The sequence below is a fragment of the Dipteris shenzhenensis genome, chromosome 20, assembly GCF_047967505.1.
Source record: "Dipteris shenzhenensis isolate YYH24624 ecotype China chromosome 20, Dip_SZ_1.0, whole genome shotgun sequence".
NCBI classification, from domain to species: Eukaryota; Viridiplantae; Streptophyta; class Polypodiopsida; order Gleicheniales; family Dipteridaceae; genus Dipteris; species Dipteris shenzhenensis.
In genome coordinates, this window is record NC_141615.1 from 13,438,645 (window position 1) to 13,463,901 (window position 25,257).

General features: G+C 50.1%; 1 protein-coding gene across 3 annotated transcripts in view; it reads right to left on the reverse strand.

The window, feature by feature from the left end:
* LOC147889300 (homeobox-DDT domain protein RLT2-like) overlaps window positions 1-24,782 on the reverse strand; it is a 123,597-nt gene extending 98,815 nt beyond the window's left edge. For all 3 annotated transcript variants that reach the window (XM_087391358.1, XM_087391356.1, XM_087391357.1), the window contains exons 1-2: window positions 24,484-24,782; window positions 14,172-14,284 (exon numbers count right to left, since the gene is read on the reverse strand). In XM_087391358.1, coding sequence (XP_087247484.1) covers window positions 14,172-14,271 — 100 coding nt within the window. In that variant the 5' untranslated portion in view covers window positions 14,272-14,284; window positions 24,484-24,782. The remainder of the gene's footprint in view (window positions 1-14,171; window positions 14,285-24,483) is intronic.
* Between the last annotated feature and the right edge of the window lie 475 nt (window positions 24,783-25,257).

Sequence of the window (25,257 nt, forward strand, 5' to 3'; positions counted from 1 at the left end):
ATCGGACTCACAAGTGTGTCAAATAGCCATCCCTTTGTTGAGGGGTCCTAAAAGTGTGCATGAAGGCATTGTCGCTCTAGTCGAGCCAAAGCTCCATGCCCTCGTGTGAGTCAATCTTTGGCTACATGAGTCATCGTGGGAACTGACCTCGCGAAGAATGCCCCTAGGTAAGTGTATGGCTGCGTGATTTCAACCGGCTCCCCTCGGTAAGTGAAGTTGTGTCAATGAAGTATTGCTCATGAGGTGTTGAAGATCATAACCTTGGTCTTGCCAAGGTTGACTATCAGGTCTCTCTCTCTCTCTCTCAGGTCTCTAGGTATCTCTGTAGGCCTACCGCCGAAGAGGAAATGAGGATATGTCATCTACATATAGCAGTATCTATCAGCAAGGATCCCTCCCCTCCTAGGCAATTGATGAAAGTCGTGATCTCATCAATGTAGAGCCCAAAGAGTGTCGGTGAGAGGAGGCATCCTTGCTTCGCTCAAATGGTCCCCTGCTTTGTGTATCAGCACAATGGTGGTGGTACTCCGGATAGGGGGGAAGCCGTAGTATACTACATGGTTGAACATCTCTACCAAGATCGGAGCCAAAACCTCATGCCCATGTGCAAAGTGCTCAGTCCGCAGCCCCTCACAGACACAAGGAGCATTGCCATGGACACATCCATGACAAGAAGCATTGTCCTTACCAATACCTGCCAAATAGCATAGCCCCACTCAGCTTTAGACATAATCTTTGCACTCACGACAATAGCAAGAGCTTTGTAGAAGAGGCACCTAGGGCATCTAGTTCAATCTAGCACTGCTCCCAAGATTGTTGGAGATATCATAGCCAAAAAGTGTGGTGATGTGATGTGTTAGTGTGAAGTACTAGGTGATGTGGGAGTGCCGCGTGTCATCATGGGACTTATCCCTTAAGCACTAGGTGCTAGTGTGTGAGTGAGTAGACTATATAAGGCGGAGCTATTTTACCCCATGATGCACACTCATATAAACAAGGAGGGATGGGAGGTGGATTATACAGACACCCAATCGCCGCTTCATACTCCAGTCCAGCACATGCGAAACTCCCAATGAATCTCCAGACAAGCCCAGTGAACGATGGCTTCCGCACTCAAGCTTCCCTTCAAATGACTCCCAAACGTAGTTTGCGCCTTACAACTCCCTTGCCTTCCGAAACACAGGATTCATCGCTCGAGCTCCTTCACCGAGCTGCTTTACTAGACGACGAGATGGGTAGAAGCAAAAAGTCCCTGACTCCAGCAAGAAAGAGCCCCCGAATAAGCCCAGATGGGGAGAAGGCAATTCTCGTCACAGAGAATGAGGAGACCGAGTCCAATGATGAACCCCCCAGCCACTGCTAAAGAAGCAACTTATGACGGCCAGTTTTGCAAGCTTCAAAGTTTCTCTAGACCTCAACAAAAACCAGAAACGGTTAAAGAAGATAGGCCTGCTTCAGTACGCAAGTCTGCCATGGGCATCCTCGAAGGCCCCGCAGGATCCTCTCGCACAATATGAAGCGTTCCAAAAATTGGGAGGTATGTTGAGCAACAATCTCATGGTGATACCAGATATTATCTCCGAGGTCTTTCAATTACCTTTGATTAGGGAGGAAGTTGCCTACAAGAAAGATGTCGATAGTGAGATGCAAAAAGAATTTGCACCACCTAAAACACAGAAGAATTATTTCTTTGTGAGTAATGTACAAGATACAGGCCGCCGGCAACAATTGGTATGATATTTAGAGAGAATGCAGCTGTTGGTGAAGCCCAACACAATGAGCCGAGATTCATATGCAGTACTCCGTGCAGCAGAAAAGGACACGAATCAGCTGGGTTCACTTACTACATACACGTCTCATGGGGGAGATAGCAAAGAAGATTTGACTACATCGAATGCACATTCGAAAATTGCACCGGTCATCACAGCTTTGTTCGAATTTGCAGCACAAAACAAGGAAGAAGTGCCAAACGTCATAATACAGTACAAAGAAGATAGAAAAAAGCACATGCATAACAGAACAGAGCAAGACAACAAAGAATCGGGCAAAATAAAGGCCGCCAAAATGCAAGATTTGCAAGCGGCTCAGTATTCGGAGGATGAGGCTTTACAAGCAGTATACGGTAAGTCCTTGGTAGAAACACTCTGGGACACGCCACTGGCAAAGGAAGAGAAGCCCCCTCAGCAAACACTACAGAAATCCGCCAAAGAAATCAAGCTCAATCAACACGCTAAAGCACAGATGCCGAAGAAAACATGGCTCAAGCCCGAGGATGACGTGGCTCGTTTGTTCCTCGACTCACCGCCCAAGTCCCAATTTGAGAATTTGTCTCCAATCCGCAAGCTTGACTTGCTAGAAACTCCTGTGAAAGACAAACCAGCATTCGCACCACACACGGAGGTGTCAAGCATGCAGGCTGGTAATGCCTTGCTCGTACTCCAACATTATGTTGACCAACAACAGAGAGAACAAGCTACACTCCAGCAGCAAGTCGACCAGCTCCAGAAAGAAAAGGAGGCAGCACAGGAATTCATGATCAAGCATTCTGACTTGCAGCAACAGCTTGCCAGTGCACAGGCCAGAATTACAGAACTTTAGGACGAATATGCAAGATCCACAGAGCAACACAGCAAGCATACTGCAAAGCTGACAGCACAGGTCAAGGTACAACAGCATGCCGACTATGACAGCATGGCTGCAAGAGATGAAAGATGAATTCTTTGTCAACTCAACCGTATGGGAGCAAATCAAAATGACCTTCAAATCGAAAATCTTTTGTTACAGGAAATGGCCGACGAGGTAGACGGCATATTCCTTAGCAAATATGATTTTTCTGAGTTGAAAAATCAGCTGGTCCGGACATCCTAAGAGATGTGGAATTCCTTAAAGGGCAGACTATTCACTATAGAAAAACGACCATGAAAGCATCGGCTGCATATGCCTACGAGGCCATGGCCTACGAGCTGGAGAATTCAAGGGCAAAATCAAAGGATGCCCAGAAAAAGCAAATGCCGTTTGAGGATCATCTCACAATCTTTGACACAGAGAAAGCAGGAACTTCTGCAAATTTCAATGACCCTGTAGAATTCATGACCCAGATTCCTAAGCTTACAGCAGATCAGCAAGAGGAAGATGCCAGCACAGAGGTCAGAGCTACCCCAAGCCACTCCATGTGTGCCAGCCCCAAGAGAACCAATGAACAGCCCGAAGGAGCAGAAGCAACACCGAAGACTCAGGAACAGAAAGAAGAAACCGAGACTGTAGATCCAGTTGTCACTCGGGGAACACTGATTGATCTCAATGCTTCACATACCTTCAAGGTGCACTTGAAGGAGTATTTTTAGTGAAGAAGGATTCGTATCCCTGACTTTTTGAGAAAAAGCCTCTCCACCGGAAGTGCCAGGTGTTGAAGGCATAGCCTCCACCCACGTGAACACTAACCATGGGATAGGTTAAATACACCTCTGGTAAGAGGGAGTCGTTAGAACAAGGCAGTGGGAATCATTTTATAACTGTAGGGACAGTTGTAACTGTCCCTAACAGCACTCCTTAGTGGCCTGATCCACCACATAATGTTTTTGACTAGGACTGTTACATTTTGAAACTTATTGTTGCCTTACAACAGTCGGATTGATCTCAGATGGCTATAAAAACTTGTATCAGCTCATGTTCAGAGTTTGAGTTGTTGAGTTGATGTATTCTCTGTCAAAACATAATATACAAGAAGCATACTATCTTTTGCAAGATTTCCTCTCTGTCCTTTTTACATCTCGTGATAGTCTTTTATAGTCCGTCTACTGTCCCCCGACTATATTCCGACTGCTGGCACCTTGTTGTCAAGAGTGGAGATGGGTTTGTTTTTCACTTGTCTGAAGAGACTCTGAACAATGACATAGCTATATGTTTCCAGTTATCTCATTTCAAAGGATTTCAGTTATGGTATTCAATTAAGTCATTTTGTTATTACGGAGCATGACATGCTCGAGCTTTATATGACAGTATTTCATATGGTCATCATGGCCAAGTATCTTTTTCCTCAGGATTATTTTGCGAGGAGTGAGACAGCTTTACACTTTCTCTCTCAGGAACATACTCTTCTGATGAAGAAGTTTCGGGATCCATCCAAGTTAAGAACAATAAGTTTAGACCTAAGAGGTCCAGTAAGTGCTTAGCAAAGAGAACATCTTGTCAAAAAGAAAGCATGTAAGCAGTGAATGGCATCTAAGAAAGTCTTCAAAGAACATTTTTTTCCAAAGCAATTCCAAGATGAGGTTCACAGAGTACCAAAATTAAGTTTATCTACAAATCACTCCATTCGAGAATACTATTTTAATAAGTCTATCTTATGTTTACTTGAAGACCTAACCCCTTGTATGGCAAACCAAGGAGAAAAGTAGATTCTCTTCTTGAATTTGTTCCAAGAAGACACTCTCATGAATGGGAAGTCTATAAAGTATGATATGCTCAAGTATTGGTTATGTGGCAGTGGTTTTCATTGGCCCAAGTGTTTCTGTCATTTTAAGGCTCAAAGATGGAGTTACAGCTAAAGAAACCAACGGGTACACAAAGCCCTTGGAAGAGAAACCCAATTTTCTCTAGAATAGTTTGACTAAGGAAGCAAAGAGTTTTTCCAGTAAGGAAAAAGAGGGGCATGTGACTGCACAGTGCTCCAAGGAGCAAGAAAGTCACGAGCAACCAAAGCCTTAAGGCTGAAGAAAAAAAAAAAGGGGGCATGTGGCTGCCCAATGCTCCGAGGAGCAAGAAAAGTCACACACAGGGGGGTGAGGATTTGCCAACAAAAAGAAGGGCAAGGATTTGCCAAGAAAAAGTAGGGCAAGGATTTGCAAGAAAAAGGGGGGCAAGGATTTGCCAAGAAAAACGAGGACATGTATTTGCCAAGAAACAAAAGGGAAGGCATGGATTTGCCAAAAAGAAGGGCATGGATTTGCCAAGAAAGAAAGACCCAGAGGCAAGGCTACCACCAAGTACCTTGTCAAGTTCAACAACTGCTCGGTCCTAGATGCCAAGTAGGTGGATGAGTTTTTCTGAGAGTATCCACAAGTTTTGCAGCCACACCAAGAAGCTTTTCAGTTGAGGACAACTGAAAAAGAAGTCGAGGGAATGTCACAAAAAGGTATTTTGACGCCGCAAGAAATAAAAGAGAGAATAATTCTGACTTCGGTCAAAGAAAGTTGACTTTGGTCAAGAAGAGAAAAGTTGTTTATGTGCAAGTTAAGGAAGGATTAGGATTAGTCCAAAGAACTAGAATGCATGCATTGGCTAACCTTTACTAAGTTAAAGTGTGTTGGATATTGTGGCAGGACCTTGAAGACTACAAAAAGGCCCTTGTTTTAGGGGAAAAGCACAAAAAGCAAGTCCCACGAGAGAAAAGCAGATATGGAGTGCCCAATTTGGGAAGAAAGCGCATGGCAAAGGGGACCAGCAGCTTAAAAGAGGGCCCACAGGGCTGAAAGCAAGGAAATCGCCTTTTGAGAAGAAAGCTATTGCTTTCTTTTTTTTTTTGGCCGAAAAAACAGTGCTAATTATATTACTTCGAAAACAAGATACAAGAGGTCAGCATTGCAGCTGACGGGCTGCGTTCACAAATCGGACGCAGCCCAAAAAGATAACAAAAGTAAAGCTCTCTCTCACGGAGGGATAAGGCGAGTGTGAATGAACAGCCAGAGAGGTGGTGAGTAGCGCCACCGAAGGCCCTGCGAAGCCTGCTCGAAGAAGAGGCCCTGTGTGTCCCAAACCCGGAGGAAGCGTCTCCGCTTCTCCCGACCGGCCCGGTAGTCCCCCTGTATCTGGTCCCACTGGCCTCTGAGGGTATGTATAATCTCACTCCAGATGTCAGTCATGATCTAGGCAGTCGATAAGGAGGTGCCACCGAGGATCTGCGCGCAGCGCGAGGTCCAGATGTGCCAACCTGCGATGCTGCTGATAATCTCCCAGACTGGCTGCCTCTCTTGAGCTCTTGTGCCGGCATCTGCCAGGTGCTGCGGGATACTCTCGAGCGGCCCCCACGTCCCCTGTGTAATAAGGAATGTGGGGTCCTGCTGACACGCCTCGAATAAATGATGAAAACCAGGTGCGGTGCTGCACCAGCAGAACGCGCCCCAAGTGATCAACCCTAGCTCCGGTGCTGCACAAGTAAGGATCCCGAAAGTCCACCTCCACACTTCCTGGGCGCGAGTGCAACTCCATAGGCAGTGTTTTGGTGACTCCTCGTCCTCATGACAGATCTGGCAACGTCCGTCCTGGCCAATCTGCCGCAACCAGCTCCCCACTAGAAGACCTTTGTGGGCCAGAAGCCACAGGAAGTAGGAGATCTTCCGCGGCCGCCAGCTCTCCCACAAGGCCTTCTAGAAGGCCTGCGAAAAGAACCTGGAAATACCCTGTGCATACCAACTGGGCCGCTGGGTGGGAGGGCGGCTCTGCATCCTCCCTAGAACTCGCCTGCCCAAAGTCGTGCTGTAGGCAAAGAAGGAGGTCGGCCCCTGACCTGTCGCAATCTCTGGCCATCTCCACTCTCCTGGGTCCCAATCAAGCTCTGACAAGGCCCGCCCCTCCCAGAGCCAGAGACGCCAAAGCTGCAACTGATCCTGCTCTATGCAAGGGTCGGTCCACCAAACCTTCCCCACAAGGCCTACGACCCGAACCCTCTGCCATGGGAGTAGGGGGTCGATGAGCACATCCTCTCTCCTGAGTCGCCCATCCCCCAAAACCGCGAAGAAGGAAACAGAGGAGTCGTCCATCTGCCTTGCGACCACCAGTGGGATGCCACGGGGGGTGAACTGTCCCAGCCAACGGTCATCACCTGGCATGAGGATCTGAAGCTCAGGTGGAACCAACCAATCAGCTGGAATCGCGCCGTCGATCTCCGTACGTCTCGCCTAGGCTCCACGGGCACCTCCAGCTGCGTCTGCAAGATCAGCCGTCTCCAAATGTGTGTACGTGTCCCTCCAAACTCGAAGGGACCAGGCTGGCCCCCGCATCCAGCCGTCCCACCTGATGTGTGATCTCTCCCCCAACTGAAGGCCCTCGGCATCTCTGACCTGATCGTTCCAGATAAGCGGCTGACGATCGATCTCCTCTTGACAGCTAGGAGGGGACTGAATGAGACTGAGGCGGAGCCGCCTCCACACCATGAGGAGGCTACGAATGAGTGGGGAACGGGGCTGAGTGAGCGGGGCGGAAGTGAAGATCCACCTGAGGGACGGAAGCCACTCTCCACCTCGGTGCGGGACACAAGAACCGACCCCCTGCTGAAGTAACATCTTCCACGTTTGCCCCCCCGAGGTCAAGCCGCGGATGACTAGCTTGCCTAACAGGGCCTGACTCTGAAGCTCTGGATCGATGACCCCCAGGCCTCCCTCGGCCTGCGGAAGAATGACTGTCTGCCAAGCAACCCTGGCTCTGGTATCTCTGAGGCCATCCTCCCCGGACCAAAGGAAGTTCCGAACTAACCTCCTAAGCTGTGCCACGCTGGATCTCGAGAAACACCAACAGGAAGCCACATACCAGGCCGTGGCTAGGAGGACCTGGTTGACTACCAGGGCACGACCTGCAAGGGAGAGCTTAGCAGTGCTCCAGAAAGCCAGCTTCCGTCGGATGGAATCTAGCACCGGGAGAAACTGCTGAGCTGGCATGATATCCAGGCCGACCTGAAAACCAAGGTATCTAGCTGTCTGTCCCCGCGGAATCCATCTGAAACCCAAAAACCTCCCCCACTGAGAGCACGCCCCGGGGTCTGTGAGAAAACCAACTGATTTGTTCCAGTTGATTTTTGCACCGGCAGCCGAACAGAAGATCTCTAGGGCCATCCTCACCCTCTCCAGCATCATCTCATCATCCTGAACATACAGTGCTGTGTCATCCGCGTACTCCGAGTCCAGGAGCTCCGTGTCCTCTCGGAGTGGGAGGCGAACACCCCTGAGCCCAGTAGATCTCGCCCGAAGGTAGTATGTCATAGCCTCAGCGAAGAAGAGAAATAGGTAAGGAGCAAGGGGGCAGCCCTGACGCACTGATCTCTCCAGACGAAAACGCTCACCCATCCTGCCGCCAAACATGACCCTGCTGGAAGCGTCCTGTACAACGCTGAAATACCCTGAATTCATCCTGCTGGGAAACCTAGTCGCTCCAGAGTCCCCTCCAGAAAGGACCAATCCACTCGATTGTAGGCCTTCTCAAAGTCGAGAAGTAGGATGGCTAGGTGTGACCCACTGTGCTGAGCCCACTCCGCTGCCTCTGAGAAGGTGAAGACATTATCCAGGATACTGCGATCCTGGACAAAGCCTGTCTGAGTGTCATGAATGAGGTCTGGAAGTAGAGGCCGAACTCTGGCGCTGATCATCTTGGCAAGGATTTTGTAAGCAGTGGTAAGTAGGGTGATCGGGCGCCACTGACCGATCTCCTGTCTATCTCCTCCCTTCGGGATGAGGCAAATCAGTCCCGAGGAGAGGCTCTCTGGCATATAACCGCTGCTGAAAATCCTCTGAAGAGCTACTAGGAGGGGCTGATGGATCTGATCCCAGAAGGAGGTGAAGAATGCCCGGGATAGCCCATCCTCGCCCGGGCACTTCTGCCCATCGATGGCCATCAAGGCCTCCAACATCTCGTCCGTAGTGAACGGTGCCAACGTCGCCTGCATGCTGGGCTGGACCAGGGATGGAATGTGCCTCCACACCTCCTCCCGGGAGTGTCGAGTGCGAGGGGCAAGCGGCTCCTGCTAGAAAAGAGTCCTATAGAAGTCGGTAGCCAACGCCAAGACCTCACCCGGATCCGTAACAATGTGCCTCTCTGCTGTCCTGAGACTCCAGAGCTCATCACCTGCTGCTCTCTGGCCATGCGTCCTGAAGAACTCCCTGCTCATCCGGTCACCCTTCCGAGCCCAGAAGGAGAGAGAGGCGTGATAGGAAAACTCTGACCGACGCTGGAGGGTCTCCTCAAGAAGGGCTCTGGCTCGAAGGGCCTGGATCCGAAGCTCCTCCGAGCCCGGGGCTGCCTGCTGGAGTCGCTGAATGGAGGCGAGGTCCCTCCGAAGAGCTCTCTCTCTGCCCCACCACTCCTGTCGAACCTGTAGGGCTGCGAGCTGGCAAATCTGGCTAGACTCCTGCAAAGCCTGCGCCACCAAATCAACCAGATCCACGCACTCGCCCCAATCTCTGTCCCATAGACTGCAGATACTGCTGCGCACGTCCACCCTCGAGAAAATGGAGTCGGGAATCCGGCATGAACGGGGGGGAAGGGCCTGGACTGCCGAGTCTAATGATAGGAGCACAGGCGCATGGTCGGAAAGTGTCGTCCCTGGAACTATACCCGCCTGACCGCCTCTGCTAATGGCCCAATCACTGACATAAAATCTATCCAGCCTCTCCAGGAGTCTGCCTCCTTCCCTGCGGAAACCCCACGAGAAGTCCAGGCTCCCGTGCCAACGCCGGAAGGACGGGTCTCTCCAACTGTCCCTACCTCCTGTCGCGAAGATGAAAGAGTCCCAAGCGGACTGCTCTGCCTGAGCCATACCTGTAAACTCCGGACCTCTGCCCTGCTGGTCCTCCAAGGTCTCCAGATTGTTGAAGTCACCTCCAACAATCCAGGAATCCATGTCTGGAAGAACCCTGTAAGTGTCCTCCAGAAGGTGGCTCTACACCAGAGGTCTGTGGGAGCATAAATGTTGAGGATTCCTATTTTGGAACCCTCCAGTTCCAGGCCTACCCAAAGGGCACGGCCTGGGATCAACGTGCCATGACCGAAAACTCCCTGGGCTAGCTGCTCGCACACGGAAGTACAAACACCTCCACTCCTCCCCTGTGCGCCGATCGAGGGCTCCCAATAAGTGTGGGAACGTCCAGGGAGAACCTTCCCGCAGCTGCGGGAGTGAGCCGCAGAAAGCTTGTGCTCCTGGAGTAGAAGTACATCCAAACGACCAATCACTGCTGGCTGAAGTTCCTGTCGCAAAATGAGCTTCCTGGGACCACGGGTGCCAGAAGAATGAAACCCGTTCACATTCCATGATACGAGGTGTAGGCTCATGGTGAGGATTGGGAGGCTGCAAACAACTGTCTGCTCGCGGTCGAAGTCGATGAGTTAGCTGACATTTCGGAGTGGAGGCGCTGCCGCTTATGAGAAGGTTTGGAGGGGGAGGCGGGGTCGTCCTGCCCGTTCTTCAACACCTTCAACAAAGGCGAGAGGCCTTTGGTGCCATGAGCAAATGCTTTCTCGAGCTAGCTCGAGATCTCTGAAGTAGTCATCCCGTAGAAGGCTCGGAGTTTCTGAGGGGACCAGGCTCTGACATCCTGGGAGAGGGGCCATGACAGGGGGGCCTGAGGATCACAATCAGTCGGAAGCGTTTGGCGGCGCAACGCCACCGCAAGCGCACGTCGCCCTCGGACCACTGAGTCTCGAGAAGCTGCCCACCGGACGGGCCTATCCAGGAGCAAACCTGAGCGTGCGTCTGCTCTCTGAGAGCCTCCCAGACCGAGTCGTCTGTCCAGGTCTCGGTGCCGTCACTGAGGAACGTGAAAGCAAAGCTAGGGCCATCCCTAGGGGCCAAGGCGGCAATCTTCCCATCCGCCCCTTTGCGGAGCAGGAAGATACTGATGTCGAGACAAGCCGGGAAGGTCCCGAGGTCGGCCACATCCAAGTAGTCCCAGGGGCCAGATCTGTAAAAGTCTCAAGGAAGCTCTCTCTCCTGAAGCTGAGACCCATCAGAGTCTGCCACTGAGGGGCTAGCGGACAGGGAAGCCTGCTCCAGTGGTGGTGTAGACTCCGGGTGTCCTGCCAGTGGAGGGGGGGGGGAGGAGGCTAGGGGGTAGGCGACTCAGACTCCACGGAGGCGACTAGCGGAGGAGGTGGCTGCCCTCGGCTGGGAAGCCGTTGGTGCAGCTAACTTTGCAGAAGAGTCGAGAGAGGCGGGGGGAGGGGGATGGGGATGCATCTGGAACTGGGGCTGAGAAGGAGGAGGAGGAGACTGAGGAGGAAGAGGCGGGGGCTGAAGCTGCGGGTCGGGAGAAGGGGGGTGAAACTGGGGAAGGGGCTGGGACTGAGTGGAAAGGGGTGGGGGAGCGGAAGAGAGGGGGATCTGAGGCTGTGAAGGGCGGGCTACCGTCGAAGAAGAAGCTCTCCCAGGTCCCTGGGGCGGCTGCCTGTCAGGTCTCTGAGGTGCTGCTGCAGGATGGGTAACCTCTGCCTCCTTGCCTTTATCAGAAATCTTCTTGTTCTTTCATCTTTTCCTTCTAACCTCAGTCCAACCGCCCACTAACTCTGGACCCGACTCCGCCTGCCTCGGCTCATCCTGACGTGGCTGTCCGGAGGGGGAGGGAGGGGGCGGAGGGGGCGGGGGAGGCCGAGAAGAGCTGGCGAAACATGGACAAGCAGCCGCCAAGTGCCCAAAGCCGTGGCACCTCAGGCACTGGCTTGGCTGTCCGGTGACTACCATGCTCTGGGTGATGCTGCCGGCATCTGTCACGATCTCGATCACTGCAGGGAGAGTCGCAGGATCCGCCACAGCCACACGGACTTGGGGGGCTCCTGCCGTAGTCACCGCGTCGGCGAAAGTGTCGTGCATAACCCAGCCAAAATGGAAGCCCAGGTCCCTGACAATCGACCGCAGCTCAGCAGCAAGACCTGGAAAAACTAGCGTCACTGGATGGCGAGGTATACGGAACCGAACATCAAAATCCGCTACGCTGAATCCACGGTACCACGGGACTATCATGATAATCTTTCCATCCACCGACGTGGGGGAACCAGCAATTAGGTTGCTCGCAGCTTTCGCATTGGAGAGTTTGAGCCAGAAGATGCCCCTTCCCATAAGGGCCACCTCCTCAATATGGCCATCCTCTAGCATGAGAGTGGATTGGAGCCAGTCCTTAATGGTTGATCTGGAGGGGGAGTGTCCAATGACTCTGTCGTAAACAGAGGTACGGGCAAAGTCATTGGCAACCTCCTGAACCCGAGATGATTGTTGCTCTGTCAGGATAACGCGGTAGGCATCTGGAGAGGGAGGGTCCGACTGGGCCTCCGGTTCCGGGCAGGGAGCCGCCATACCGCCAAGACAAACTGCGAGGCTTCCGATGAAGAAAAGGCTGCCACCCAAAAAGGGGGGGATAGAAGCGGGAGGGTGGAGCCTAGGTGTGAAGAGGACGGTTGCGGAGGCGGAAAGCGGGGAGAATGGAGGGCGGAGGACGGAGGAGGCGAAGCGGAAGGCCGGGAGGCGGAGGTGACGCGGGGTGGGGGAGTGGGGACGGAGAGCGGGTGAAGTGAGGAGGAGGCGGGAGCGGGGGAGAGGCGGGGCGGGGCGGGAGGGCGGGAGGTGGCGGGGCGGAAGGGCGGGGCGGGGCGGAGCGGAGTGAGGGGGCGGGAGGTTCGGGGGCGGAAGGGTGGGGTGAAGGGTGCGGGGAGGAGCGGAGGGCGGAAGGGCGGGAGGGGCGGGGGGGGTGGTGTGGCGAGGGGGCGGGGAGGTGAAGCGGGGGGCGGGGGAGGAGTGGATTGGGGGCGAGGGGGCGGGTGAAGCGAGGGGGCGGGGAGGTGAGGCGGAGCAACGAGAGGGGGGGTGAGGTGAAGCGAGGGGGGGGCGGCGTGAGTCGAGGTGAGGCGGAGGGGGGGCGAGGGGGAGGGGAGCGGAGAGGCGGGATGAGGCGGAGAGGCGAGGGGGGGCGGAGGGGGGCGAGGGGGGGTGAGAGCGGAGGCGAGGGGCGCGGCGAGGTGAGGCGGCGGGTGAGGGGGGGGTGAGGGCGGAGAGGCAGGGGGTGGGGGTGGTCGAGGCGAGGAGGAGGAGCTGGGGGGGGGGGAGGTAGAGCTAGCGGGGGGGGGAGGGGAGGCTCGCAGGAGCTCTCGCTGAAAGCTATTGCTTTCTAGAGAAAAGCGTCTATTTTTTCAGCAAAGCAAACATCGGGGCTTCTTGTTGAGAAGCCTTGTACGGGTTCTCCAACACAAACTGATGCCTGGGCTAATGGACTGCAACAAGCGACCATCTAACGCACACCCTTTGAACCGTGGTGAGGACAACACAGCTGTTCTTTTGCTTGATCCTAGCATGACTCCAGGTAATCCTCACATTGTCAGTCTCCGTGCCTTTTCTTCTGATTCTAGCTGTAAGAAATGTCATTTCAATATTAATGTGGTTGAATTAATGGGCATGTTTTGTTTCACAATGATAGTACTCATTGATGTTGCTCTTGTGCAAAGGCTTTGCATCCCTATGGTTCTTGGTAGAAACCGGCATATGCTCAACCTCGCGCAAAGTCCTGAAGACTCAAAGGCTAATGGAACCACAGTGTGAGTGGCCAAGGCATGAAAAGAAGATGTGTGCTATTATTCAGGGATTAGTGGAGAAAATAACTTGTATGGATCTACTTTTGTAATCCACGTGGATAACTCACCTTAAAGTATTCTTACAATAACTTTTGACGTAAGAGGCAAGACGGTAGTTGGAGCTTATCCAAGAATTTAACTTCAATATCCGTTACAGACATGGAGGTTGCTTGCTGTAGCCAACACTCCTGCAGTGAAAGATTGTAACAAACGTTGCCCAGAAATTACAATGCTTAACTCAATTCTCACTCCTTTTCCTTATGGTGTATACAAGTGAATATAGATAGATGCAGACAGTTAATGAACCTGCAAATGAGAGTAGAAACAGCATATATGTATAGCTCTAAAGATGGACAAAACCTTGTACAAAGTTGTCCACAATGTGCCACCATCCAGTAGGCTTACTTGAGAATCCCAAAGATTCTCAGGTGATGAGAACTGGACAAGTTTATAAAATATCTCCAAACACTTTGGAATATGTGTTTGATTAGTTCACCAATAGACTAAAGACATAGAGGGATCTCATCAATGCACCTTGAAGTATCCTATAAAGGGCACCTTTCTTTGGGTTCCTTCCATTAAATGGAATGACTATCCTTTTCTCAACACACATATGCGCTAATGTTTTGACCACTCTTTTTTCTCTCTCATTAAGGGAGCCAAATAGAACCAATTCTATGTATAAGCACTTCTCATCAGTAAACGGAAATACTGCCATTATCATTGCACACATTACTCTTGCTAATGTGTTGTAGCATACAGAATTTGTTTTAAAACAAAACCACACCACTTTCAGAAAGACAGACTGATAATTGACCAACTCTGTTGTACCCAAAATTGAAGCTTTTACTCACCAGCAAAAACTCTCTCTAAAGTTTCTAGTTGAGTGGGAGTCTTCATCCTTCTCCTTTTATCATCCTGCGGGGTTTGCTTTTTTTCTCCCTCTACCTCCATTTTCTAAAGAGTCCTGCCAGCAACAATATAACGACATTTCTCATTATCCAGATCTACTAACGGCGACAGAGGTCCCTGCAGTGACTGGAAATCAATGAGTAGCAACATAAGGGTATTGAAAAGACTGCTCCGAAGGACAATCTTTCCAGCAACTGCAATTCACAGTGCAAAGAACATTGTGAGTGCCAGCAGTAGCTTTGATAACTCCAACTACCCAAATAAACTTATGCAGGAAATGAGAAAATTTAACATCCTCTGGGCAGTGAATGTGTCTACATATGCCCTCACACTTTGTTAAATCTTGCTGAATCCTGCTTATATGCCTACAAATGTGATAAAAAGGTGAGAAAGAGTAAAGGGGAACAAGTTAATACACCATACCTAATTTAAAAACGCATCCCTATAATATCTCAGAAACTTTTGACGTGATTGAAAAGACACAACGATGAACTCAATTGAATCCTGTAAAGAATTTCCCAAAAGATTTAAAATAGGAACATAATCCAATTTCTGCTGCCCACCTGGACATCTTATGCGTAGAAGGAGCCACAAACCATGTGTCATTAATGAGGGGATTTGATAGCACACAGTTTGAATATAGATCATAAAAATAGAGAGCGCACTCTCGACATGTCATAGTCTATTAAGATATCAAGGTGCAAATCAGCACTGTCTTGACGTGTAGAGATGAAAGCAGAGGCACACAAACACCGGCCCTGTGCCAGCGCCTGCGCAGACCTGCACAGCAGCCCACATCCCTGCTCCTCTGCAACACATCTTCTGCCCATGTGGCTGCCCCACGGAGTCGCTTGATTGCTGACCACGGGGTGTCCTGTTCACTGTCCATGTATTATTCATCTCACACTCCCTATCTGTGAACATGTGGCACAGCCTACACCTATCAACCTGTCTAGTCCTTGCACATTGTATTCTCCTGCCAAATTGAACTGGACTACAAACCGCAGCAGCATAAGCCCCTCCTGGCTAGTTGTCATTTGCAAGTACCTCATATTGCTCAGCGCTGGTGACTTTCTGGCCTCATCTGCCTGCAAAATCTACCTGTTGTCTCACTTTCTCTATTTTTGGCTCACCTATTCACTCAATGTCTTCACCTACTAGCCACAATTTACCCTCTACTTGCTTTCCATGCTCTAGGCATGCCCAACACAAAAATTTGAACGATATGGCTGTTCCCAATTGCAATTGAACAGATGTATCTTCTCCGCTCTCTGAGGTGTATTGATTGACAGAGGGTCCACACTTGAGGTGGCGCCGAATAAATAAGGTGGGGGGAAAGAGTTCTCCATGAGATGTCTAGTGGGTGCAAGCCCAACACAGCAAAGCCGGCTCTCAAAACAAAACAAAACAGATGCTGTTTTCTCCAGCTCTAGGCAACAAGATTCACCTGGAGGTAAATCTACATATTTCTCAGCTATTTTAACAGGTTCTAATAGTTGTCACTAGGATGGATTTGAGATAATTGATCTTTGGCTCTTTTTCTAAAACTGGAAATGCTAGAACTGATTCAAACTCGTGTAAAATTTGTGTGTTTCAAAGCCTAAGAGAAACATTGATGCCCGTTCAGTGAGCATATTGATCTCAGCCCTTTCACTTTGCCGAGAGTAGCTTCTAACTTGAGGTTTAGGGACACCTCCACAAACTGCCAATGGCTACTTTCTATTTTCCACAGTCTTATCAGGAGACCCAGATGCAATCCATTCGATATATATGTTATAGGCCTCCTAGGTCTACCATGTTTGGTCCAAACACCCGTAGCAACATCCTCTAGCATCCACTCTCTGATGGTGTGGTCCATGTCATCTGGAAAGCTCTGAATCGTCTACACTCTACCTGGGTAACTCATCCATGATGTCGCCCTCCAATTAGGAGCAACCATCTGACAATTTCTTCCGTGAATCTCCAAGTTGTTGATCCTTGTGTAGAGGGATTCTAGTGGCTGGCCCGTGTAGATTGTCTTCAAAATGGTCCTGTTCAGAAACTTTGACTGTCTCCTGATCAATGCCCCCTATGAGCAATCCTCAAGTTTGGAACTTCTTAAATCAGCAATACTTTTGCTATGTGCCCAGGCTTGTGACAATAGAAGTTTTTTCTTAGTTTTTTCTTGCTTGCACTTTCTAAAGAGTCCCCAGCAGCCTTGTATTAAAAATGGCAGCGGAAGATGCAAACAAACTGAAATTATAGAGCCATACAAAGAACACTAGAGATAACAAAATGTGCCACAACTGATCTGCTGTAACTCAGCCCTTAAACCAGGGCAGCAACTGAAATACAAGATATCTTGAATAAGATAAGAAAACAGGAGCTGCAGGAGAGGCTGAACTGAAGCAGAGGAAAGAGAGCACAAGGAGGCTGCAGAAGAGGCTAAGCTGAAACAGCAGAAGGGGGGTACAAGAAAGCTGCAGCCTGAGAGCACGGAGGCAGGAAAAGCCTGAAGCGAAGAGGCAGGGGCCTGGAGTGAAGCGGCTAGAGGAGCCTGAACTGAGGAGGCAAGAGCCTAGAGAAGAGGAAGCTGAAGGAGCCTGGGTGAAGAGGCAGGAACCTTGGAACAAGGGAACTGTAGAGGCCTGGAGCGAGGAGGCAAGAGTCCTGAAGAGGCAAGATCTGCTGCGGGAGTGTGGGCAGCCAACTGAGCAGCTGAGAGGGGGCTCTGAGGGGATGGTCAGGAGCAGGCTGTGTACTTGGGCCTTGAGGAGTGAGATCGGGCGACCGTGGGTTGGCGTTTACTGGACCAGGAGATAGCCGCAGAGCCAAAGGAGAAAACATAGCCCGTGGTAGAGCGGCGAGAATCGGGGTCGCCAGCCCAATCGGAGTCACTCCAACCTCGGAGAGTGAGCGGGGAAGGAGAGGAACCACCGGCAGCATATAAGAGCCCGAAAGTAGAGGTCCCCTGAAGATAGCGGAGGAGACGTCGAGCAGCTTGCCAATGAGAAAGTGAAGGGGTTTGCATGAAGGTAGGGACAATTGAAGGGAAGGAGTCCCTTTTATAGGGCAGGCCAGGGGGGAGTCGGTCAGCCAACTGGGCCGACCAGCTGGTCGGCCAAAGCCTGGCTGGTCGGCCAGCCTACCCCCTCTGGCCCCCCTTGCTGCGTGGGAGCTGGTCGGCCAGCCACCCCTGGAGATGCCTATTCTCAACACCCCCTCTCAGCTCCAGGGTGTGGCACAAGACCCAGAGAGCTGGTATGACGTTTGATCTCCTTTCGGTTCATCAGATTTGTCTCCTCCTTTGGAACCCCGCTCGGTACGTGTTCCGCGATGGTGACAGAGGCCGCTTCAAACTCAACCTTCATATTGTTTTGACAAATCTGATGAACCGAAAGGAGATGAAAGCCGAGAGACGGAACATAAAGAACATGAGAAGAGTGTTTACCCCCTTTGCCATCAGGAATAATATCAAGAGAGCCCTCTGAATGAACAGGAATAGAGTGCTTATCGCCGATGCAAACACGACCAGAAGGGAAGGAGAGTTGCTGACGAGGACAAACTTCTTCAACTTCATCAATATAGAAGTTCCCAGATCAGAGAGTATTCTGGTGCTCTGATACCATATTAAAAATGGCAGTGGAAGATGCAAACAAACTGAAATTATAGAGCCATACAGAGAACACTAGAGATAACAAAATGTGCCACAACTGATCTGCTGTAACTCAGCCCTTAAACCAGGGCAGCAACTGAAATACAAGATATCTTGAATAAGATAAGAAAACAGGAGCTGCAGGAGAGGCTGAACTGAAGCAGAGGAAAGAGAGCACAAGGAGGCTGCAGAAGAGGCTAAGCTGAAACAGCAGAAGGGGGGTACAAGAAAGCTGCAGCCTGAGAGCACGGAGGCAGGAAAAGCCTGAAGCGAAGAGGCAGGGGCCTGGAGTGAAAAGGCTAGAGGAGCCTGAACTGAGGAGGCAAGAGCCTAGAGAAGAGGAGGCTGAAGGAGCCTGGGTGAAGAGGCAGGAACCTTGGAACAAGGGAACTGTAGAGGCCTGGAGCGAGGAGGCAAGAGTCCTGAAGAGGCAAGATCTGCTGCGGGAGTGTGGGCAGCCAACTGAGCAGCTGAGAGGGGGCTCTGAGGGGATGGTCAGGAGCAGGCTGTGTACTTGGGCCTTGAGGAGTGAGATCGGGCGACCGTGGGTTGGCGTTTACTGGACCAGGAGATAGCCGCAGAGCCAAAGGAGAAAACATAGCCCGTGGTAGAGCGGCGAGAATCGGGGTCGCCAGCCCAATCGGAGTCACTCCAACCTCGGAGAGTGAGCGGGGAAGGAGAGGAACCACCGGCAGCATATAAGAGCCTGAAAGTAGAGGTCCCCTGAAGATAGCGGAGGAGACGTCGAGCAGCTTGCCAATGAGAAAGCGAAGGGGTTTGCATGAAGGTAGGGACAATTGAAGGGAAGGAGTCCCTTTTATAGGGCAGTCCAGGGGGGAGTCGGCCAGATTGCCTAGACCGACCAGCCTGGTCGGTCAGCCAACTGGGCCGACCAGCTGGTCGGCCAAAGCCTGGCTGGTCGGCCAGCCTACCCCCTCTGGCCCCCCTTGCTGCGTGGGAGCTGGTCGGCCAGCCACCCCTGGAGATGCCTATTCTCAACACCTTGGGCTTACCCTGACCTTGTTCGCCTTTCCTTTGTTTGAAAAAAAATTGGCCTTGTCCTTTGAACTGTTATCCCCATACCCCTTCTCATGCCTTCCTCTTGCATAAGCATCAGGCCCAGCTCCAAAAAAGTGAGTGGCTTGCATCGCTCTACAGCGGTTAGTATCTTGACCAAATTCCTAAAGCCTAACAATGCTGCGTGATTTGCGTCGACCCTCTAACCTACAACTGCTAGCTTATCTCTAAGAACCTTGACCTTAATCAAATGCTCCCTTACCAGATCTTCTTCCTCCATCTTCATTGTAAACAATTGATTCTAGAGCATAAGGATCTGGCTAGTGTTATACAAGTTATGGTCCTCTAAAGTATCCGGCAATTGTATGTGTTGAATCACTCCATTTTGGGTTGTGCCCATGATCTAATATAACGCCTCCACGTCCAGTAGGACGATGCCACATGGCAGTCTAAGAATGGGGGTGTAAGGCTGATGCTGGCTGCTGAGCAGAAGCCAGTGTGGCTGTGCCTGGCAGATTGTGGGAGGTGTGATATGGCTGCAGCTGATGAGGAGCAGAGGCTGCTTGCGGTGGACACATCAGAGGCATGAGATTTTTTACATTGCCATACGTGCACGGCAGATAGGTTTGTGCAGGCCGCTACTGCTACTACTGTTCTCTGAGCAAAGCACATGGGTAGATCTTGCTTATAAGCCGTGCGGCGTGAACACAGCAGATATTGGAAAAGGCTGCTGTTTGCAGGACCAAAGGCCCCTGTTTGCAGTGCCCAGAGCTGCACTCTGGGCAGCTTCAAAGTAGGCTGTGGGGCAGATGGGGCCAACAGAGGAGGAGTGGAGAGCATCCTGGCTGCTTGTGTTGTTGGTGGGCCACACAGAAATCAGGAAATGATGGCCAGAGTGTTGAAATTAGTACATCTAGGTGACTAGAAGGGTGTAAATCTACATCAGCTTAATTGGTTGGTGTAGATCATGGACAGGATGTGGATAGGGATGTGGTCCTATTTAGTGGGTGGTCACCTCCGTTGTATGTTGTGAATCACCTTAGCCTTGTTTGATAAGGCTGATAGCTAATACGAGATTACGTGTAGGCTCCTATCTTGTGTGGTTCTCCATCTTCCTCTCCATCCTTGTGAGAATCTCTCTCCATTGTGCACTTCACAATTTCTAACATGGTATCAGAGCCATGAAAGGAATGGTATTCAGTGTGCTCACGTTCATGGTGATGCTCAGGTGTGAAGAGATTACCTCAACGTTCCTGTGTACGACATGAGAAGGAAAGATACAAGAGGAGGATAAGCTCAAGAGAAAAGAAGCAGCTTTTCACCAAACATCTGCCAAAATCGAGTCTTTGGAAGGTGGAAAATGAGTATCCTATCATCATTTATACCTGCGTAACCCCTTCTCTCAATACTCGATTTGGACATAATCTCGAGGATTGTATATGTGTTGTCCCGTTGTGTGAAGCCAACAGAGAGAAAGTTCCTACATGCTATGACAAAGCTGTTGGAATAAGATTTCTAAAAAGGGTGTCATCTTACTGGCAACGCCTAGATAAATTCTGTTTCTATTTATTCCACCAAGATTCCGTCAGCTTCTGGGCACTCTGTTCAAATTGGAGTGATTTGGCTTTTACAACAGCTCTTCAGAGTCAATCAATTGGCCCTCTCTTCACAGATGTGCACTGCCAAATTGTAATTGTGGCCAGGAAAAAGACACTTCAGTGCACCTTGTAAGCCGGTAGGACCTTTCCGTTATGACAAAGGAAGGTGTTTACGTTGAGAAGTTCAACGGGGATGGATTCATACTTGGCAGGTTTGCATCTGGTATTTGCTCATGTCAAAAGGCATCCGGCCCTTGGTGAAAGGTACGAGAAGCTACGATCCAGCAGTCAAAACAGATGTGGATTCTTATCCTCGACGGCTCTCTATCTCCTTCTGCCAACTTGAGTGAAGATTCATCTGTCTCGAAGTTGTGTACATGCTGTTGTCGAATCCAATTATCAAAAGCAGTTTTAAGAGCTTCCTCATAAGATTGTGGCTAAAGATTGATGTGGGACCGGGCGGACTACTGCAGCCCTGGATCACAGGGGATCAGGAGATGGATTGGGTGTTAGGCCAGGTGGGTTGGCAGAGGGTCAGAGTAGTGAGACGTTTGGGCAAGGAGTGGTCGATCGACCCTTCTTGCATCACAGACCTAGATGCCCCCCACTAGAGACTATGGTTATGGGAGGGACGCCCTCTCAGCGAGATACAGTGGGACCCCGGAGAGTGGTTATGGCCGGTCAGAGCAGGTCTCTCAGAGAGAGTGGAGGAGGTGCCTTTCTTCTCGTACACCGGATTGTGCACTCCACGATTTCTAACAAGCAGGAGGCTATCGCTGTGGATATGATTGCCAGCAGTACAACTCCTGAGACGGGAGGTGACTGAACTAAGTGCAAGGATACAATCTTGCCCTCTTCAAGTGATGAAGACAGAAGAGAGTGTAATGATGAAGAGGGAAAATGGAACTCCCACTTACATAGCCCATGAGATGGACAGGGCACAAGTAGCCCAACCAACCAGCCAGTCGACCTGTAGCAACCTGGACTGACCTGCCACAGGGCAGACTGAACGCCAGCAATCAGCTACCATGTTATCAGGCCGACTGCCACATCAGCAACTGCATCAGAAGCCACATCAGTAGCATCTGTACAGGTTCACGTGGCTATCTACCACATCTACTGCATCCGTACGGCTTCCACATCAGCTGCCATGTGTCCCACGAGCCACATCAGCATGTTGGGGTGCTGTCCATGTGGCCATAATACCACATCGTCCCATCTCATCTTCACCTGCACTACTTGCACATGGCTTCTCCTCATTTGGGGGCCTTACAAAAAGGGATACAGGGTGGAGCATTGACCTCAACAAATAAAGAGAAAGACTCAAATAAAACCTGTTCAGATAAAAGTCCTTCTGTCAAGCATTTGAAGGTTTTTGGTTCTCAATGCTTTATGCATGTTCTAGATAAGCGAACGTCAAGGTTGCATCTTCATAGGGTGTAGGACGAGTCAAAAGGACATTGACTCTACAATCCATCCAAAAGGAAGATTGTGATCAAGAGAGTATCATGTTCTAAAAGTAGGACATCCCAAGACAAAGTTGAAGCCTTAGATAAAGTTGCTACTCGCACTGATACAGGCTCGACAAACTCAGGAGCCACCACAACAGACACCTCCACCAAGGAAAGAGAGACTTTGCAAATCCTACATGAGAACTTTGGAGGAGTCTGGCAAATTAATAGATGATTCTGGATCCAGTTCAAATGATCACGGAGACTACAGGTCCAGGGTGACCAACCTCACTTGGTTATTTATCTTCTTATGGAAATTCAAAGCTACTCTGCATTGGACCAAAGAGGCCCATGTAAGGTGAGGGTTGTCCATATCTCATCCTGCACTGTACTCCTTCCCATGGAGACTCAAGCCGCAAGCACACCATTGGAGCACCTTGTCCTTCATATGTACTGTCTCAAGAGTGCAACAAGGCTATGACATCCAGTAGAATGGAGCTTGATTGTTTCTTGAGAAGAGCAACTATTAATATCCACATTGTCTCTTGCCTCTTCTCTCTCTTGGTGAGCTATTGTTGAGGATAAAAGGTGGTTCCCACTCTTGTGCACAGTGAATCCTCTCATTAGTGCACAGTGAATCCCCTCACAAATGACCACTTAGGTCACGCCATCCCATATCTCACAGACAAGGCACTTAGGTGATATATCTGTTTAACTAAATCAAGTGAAGCTCCCAATGTGGGTGGAACTGAAAACCCTCATTCATGACTCCTCTCTACTGGCTCTTTGACACTATTGAATAAGACAATGCAAGGTTATGCTAAAAAAGAACCTGCATCAAAGGATGCATTGCCATGTTGGCACTGGCTTAAGGTGAAGAGAGGTATCTGGATCACTGAGTATATGTAGAAAGGGGGCCAACAAAAGTACGTATTCCTTCTTTTAACAAAGTAAGTTTTGTATAATAGGTACCAAGTGTGCCTCCAAGCAGCCAGTGCAGACTATTTCGAGGGGCCACAGGTTCGTCCCCAGTACAGTACTAAAATTCAAAGATAGCCAACGAGCCTTAAAGAAGGCCTATGTTAAAATGCGTGGGACCATTCACGAGCAGCTAATAACTTTTGAAGAGGCAGCAAGTGATGCCACAAGAACAAACCTTGCAATCAAGGAGGCGGCCAAATAGGAATCCTATCGTATTGCGCTTGACAAAGGCTCAAGGAATGAATTTGTAATTGAATACTAGTCAAGAAACCTGGATTGAAGGCAAAGCCATCAGTTGATGATTACACTAGAGGATTGGCCAATCATGAATGGCCTGACGTAAGAAATATTTCTTAGATAGACGCGTAAAAAGTATCATCTCGTGCAAGAGGGTTGTGTGACAAGATGCTTGGCATGGCGTATGTGTATAGAAGACCCCAGAAAGCAATCTTCATCTACTTGCATCACAATAATCACTTTCCATATTGGACTAACGGAACTGCTAATATTAGCCATGCAATTTCATTTCATTGGCCCTTTGCCACATTTGTGGTGTGACGCAGGTTTAAAGGCTTGACTGTCCCCGATGTTAACAAGTCTTCAATTTTACAAGAGCATGGGTGCCAAGGAGTCAAAATGCTTCGTCTTTAAATGAAGCATAATTTGCAAGCCGTCTTATCTCAGCTCATGAAGTAAGGATAGGCCTAAATAAAATCAAGGCAATTCTTGATTGAAGAAACAGTCTCTATAAGATACTTATGTCATCTTTTTGGCTAAACCTGCTACGGTTGCAGAAGACTGTCATGGACATCCAACACAACTAAAAGAAAGAGAGGTTGACACCAGCCTGCAAGGGCATTTAAAAAGAGGCTGAACACGATACCCGACGTGGCTGACATGGTGGCCAAGTTGGGTTGGTCCTACTGGGCAACTGTTTGATCTGGCGTACACGCTTGTCTGACATGGCTGCACCTGGTACTGCCATGTGTCATCTAGGTGGCTCACCTTGTATGGGGCTTCTAAAATGATGCTCGCTCGGGTGTCTGATTTCTCACAACTGCTCATGTAACCCGATCTATTCTAGCTGGAACTGTTGTCCGATTGGCTCTAGGCTAATCACGCCCGATAGTCAGATACAAGCCCAGACCAACCTCCATTGCATCCTAGGCCGTATGGATGCACGTGACAACAAGACAATCAAAAGAAGCTGTTTTTGGACTTGAAAAGAACAGCATATTTCGAAGTTGTTACTTGAGCACCTGTATTTGATGACGGATCACAATGAAGCTTGGGAGGTCAGAATTGAAGCCAATGATGAGGTTGTAGTAAGTTAATTCTTATTTTCATACTGACGCAGAAATCGTCAATCGAGTTGGGTCCCAATGGCAATCCCCAACAAATAAATATTTTACGAACAACGAGAAGGCAATTGGAAAGCAAAGTCCTTGTTTAAGTGCAAGAGCACGTAAAGGTGAAGCCCAAAAAAAGCGATCACAGACAGACGGCGGTGTGGGCAGGGAAGAGCTACCTGGAGCTGTGCGTGGTGAATGAAGACGAAGAAGAAGGAACGAACCTGCTGAAAGAAGAAGTGGGGAGGGGATGGATCCTCGTGAAGCAGGCCATGGGGGGGGTATACTGGAGTGATGGAGGGGAAATTTGGGAGGAAAAAACGAATTTTCCGGTAGGGGAAGAAGGAAAGGAGACGGAAATGCGAGCTAGAGACAGAGCTCAAGGCCAATCAGCAGGCGTGGGCAAGCTCTAACTGGGTCTCTTCTTCTTCTTCTTCTGTGAGTTGCTCCTGAGTCCTCTTCTGTTTGCAGATCTCCTCTGCTTGCTGCTTCTTCTTCTTCTTCTTCTTCTTCTTCCCTATGCTGCCGGATTGTGTTATGTTTTTTTTTTCTTCTCTCTCCCCTTTTGGTTTTTTGGTTCTATAGTGAAATTTTCTATCAAAGAACGTAAATTAAAACTCCCCAAGTACATCCTTGCCAGCCAGGCATCCCACAAGGCATATTTTCTGCGCCCACATCTCTCACAAGGACTTCTTCACACTCTCTCTGCTAATTCCCCCCTCTCCCTCGTTCAATCGTCAAATAGATCGCGCACATGTGCCTCGGAGATTGCAGCCCGTTAGCACCTCTGCCTATCGGAATAAGGGGCACGTGGCTCCGAAGTCTCACAGGGACGGACTTCACACAGTGAACCATCCGCCTCAGTTGTAAATCCCCCCTTTTTCTGTGTTCTCCCCCCTCCCCCCCCCTCTGAGGTGGGCACTGGTCGTTCTTTCGTCAGATAGATCGGGCACATGTGTGTCCGAGATTGCAATTCGTTAGGAATGCTGCTATCGGAA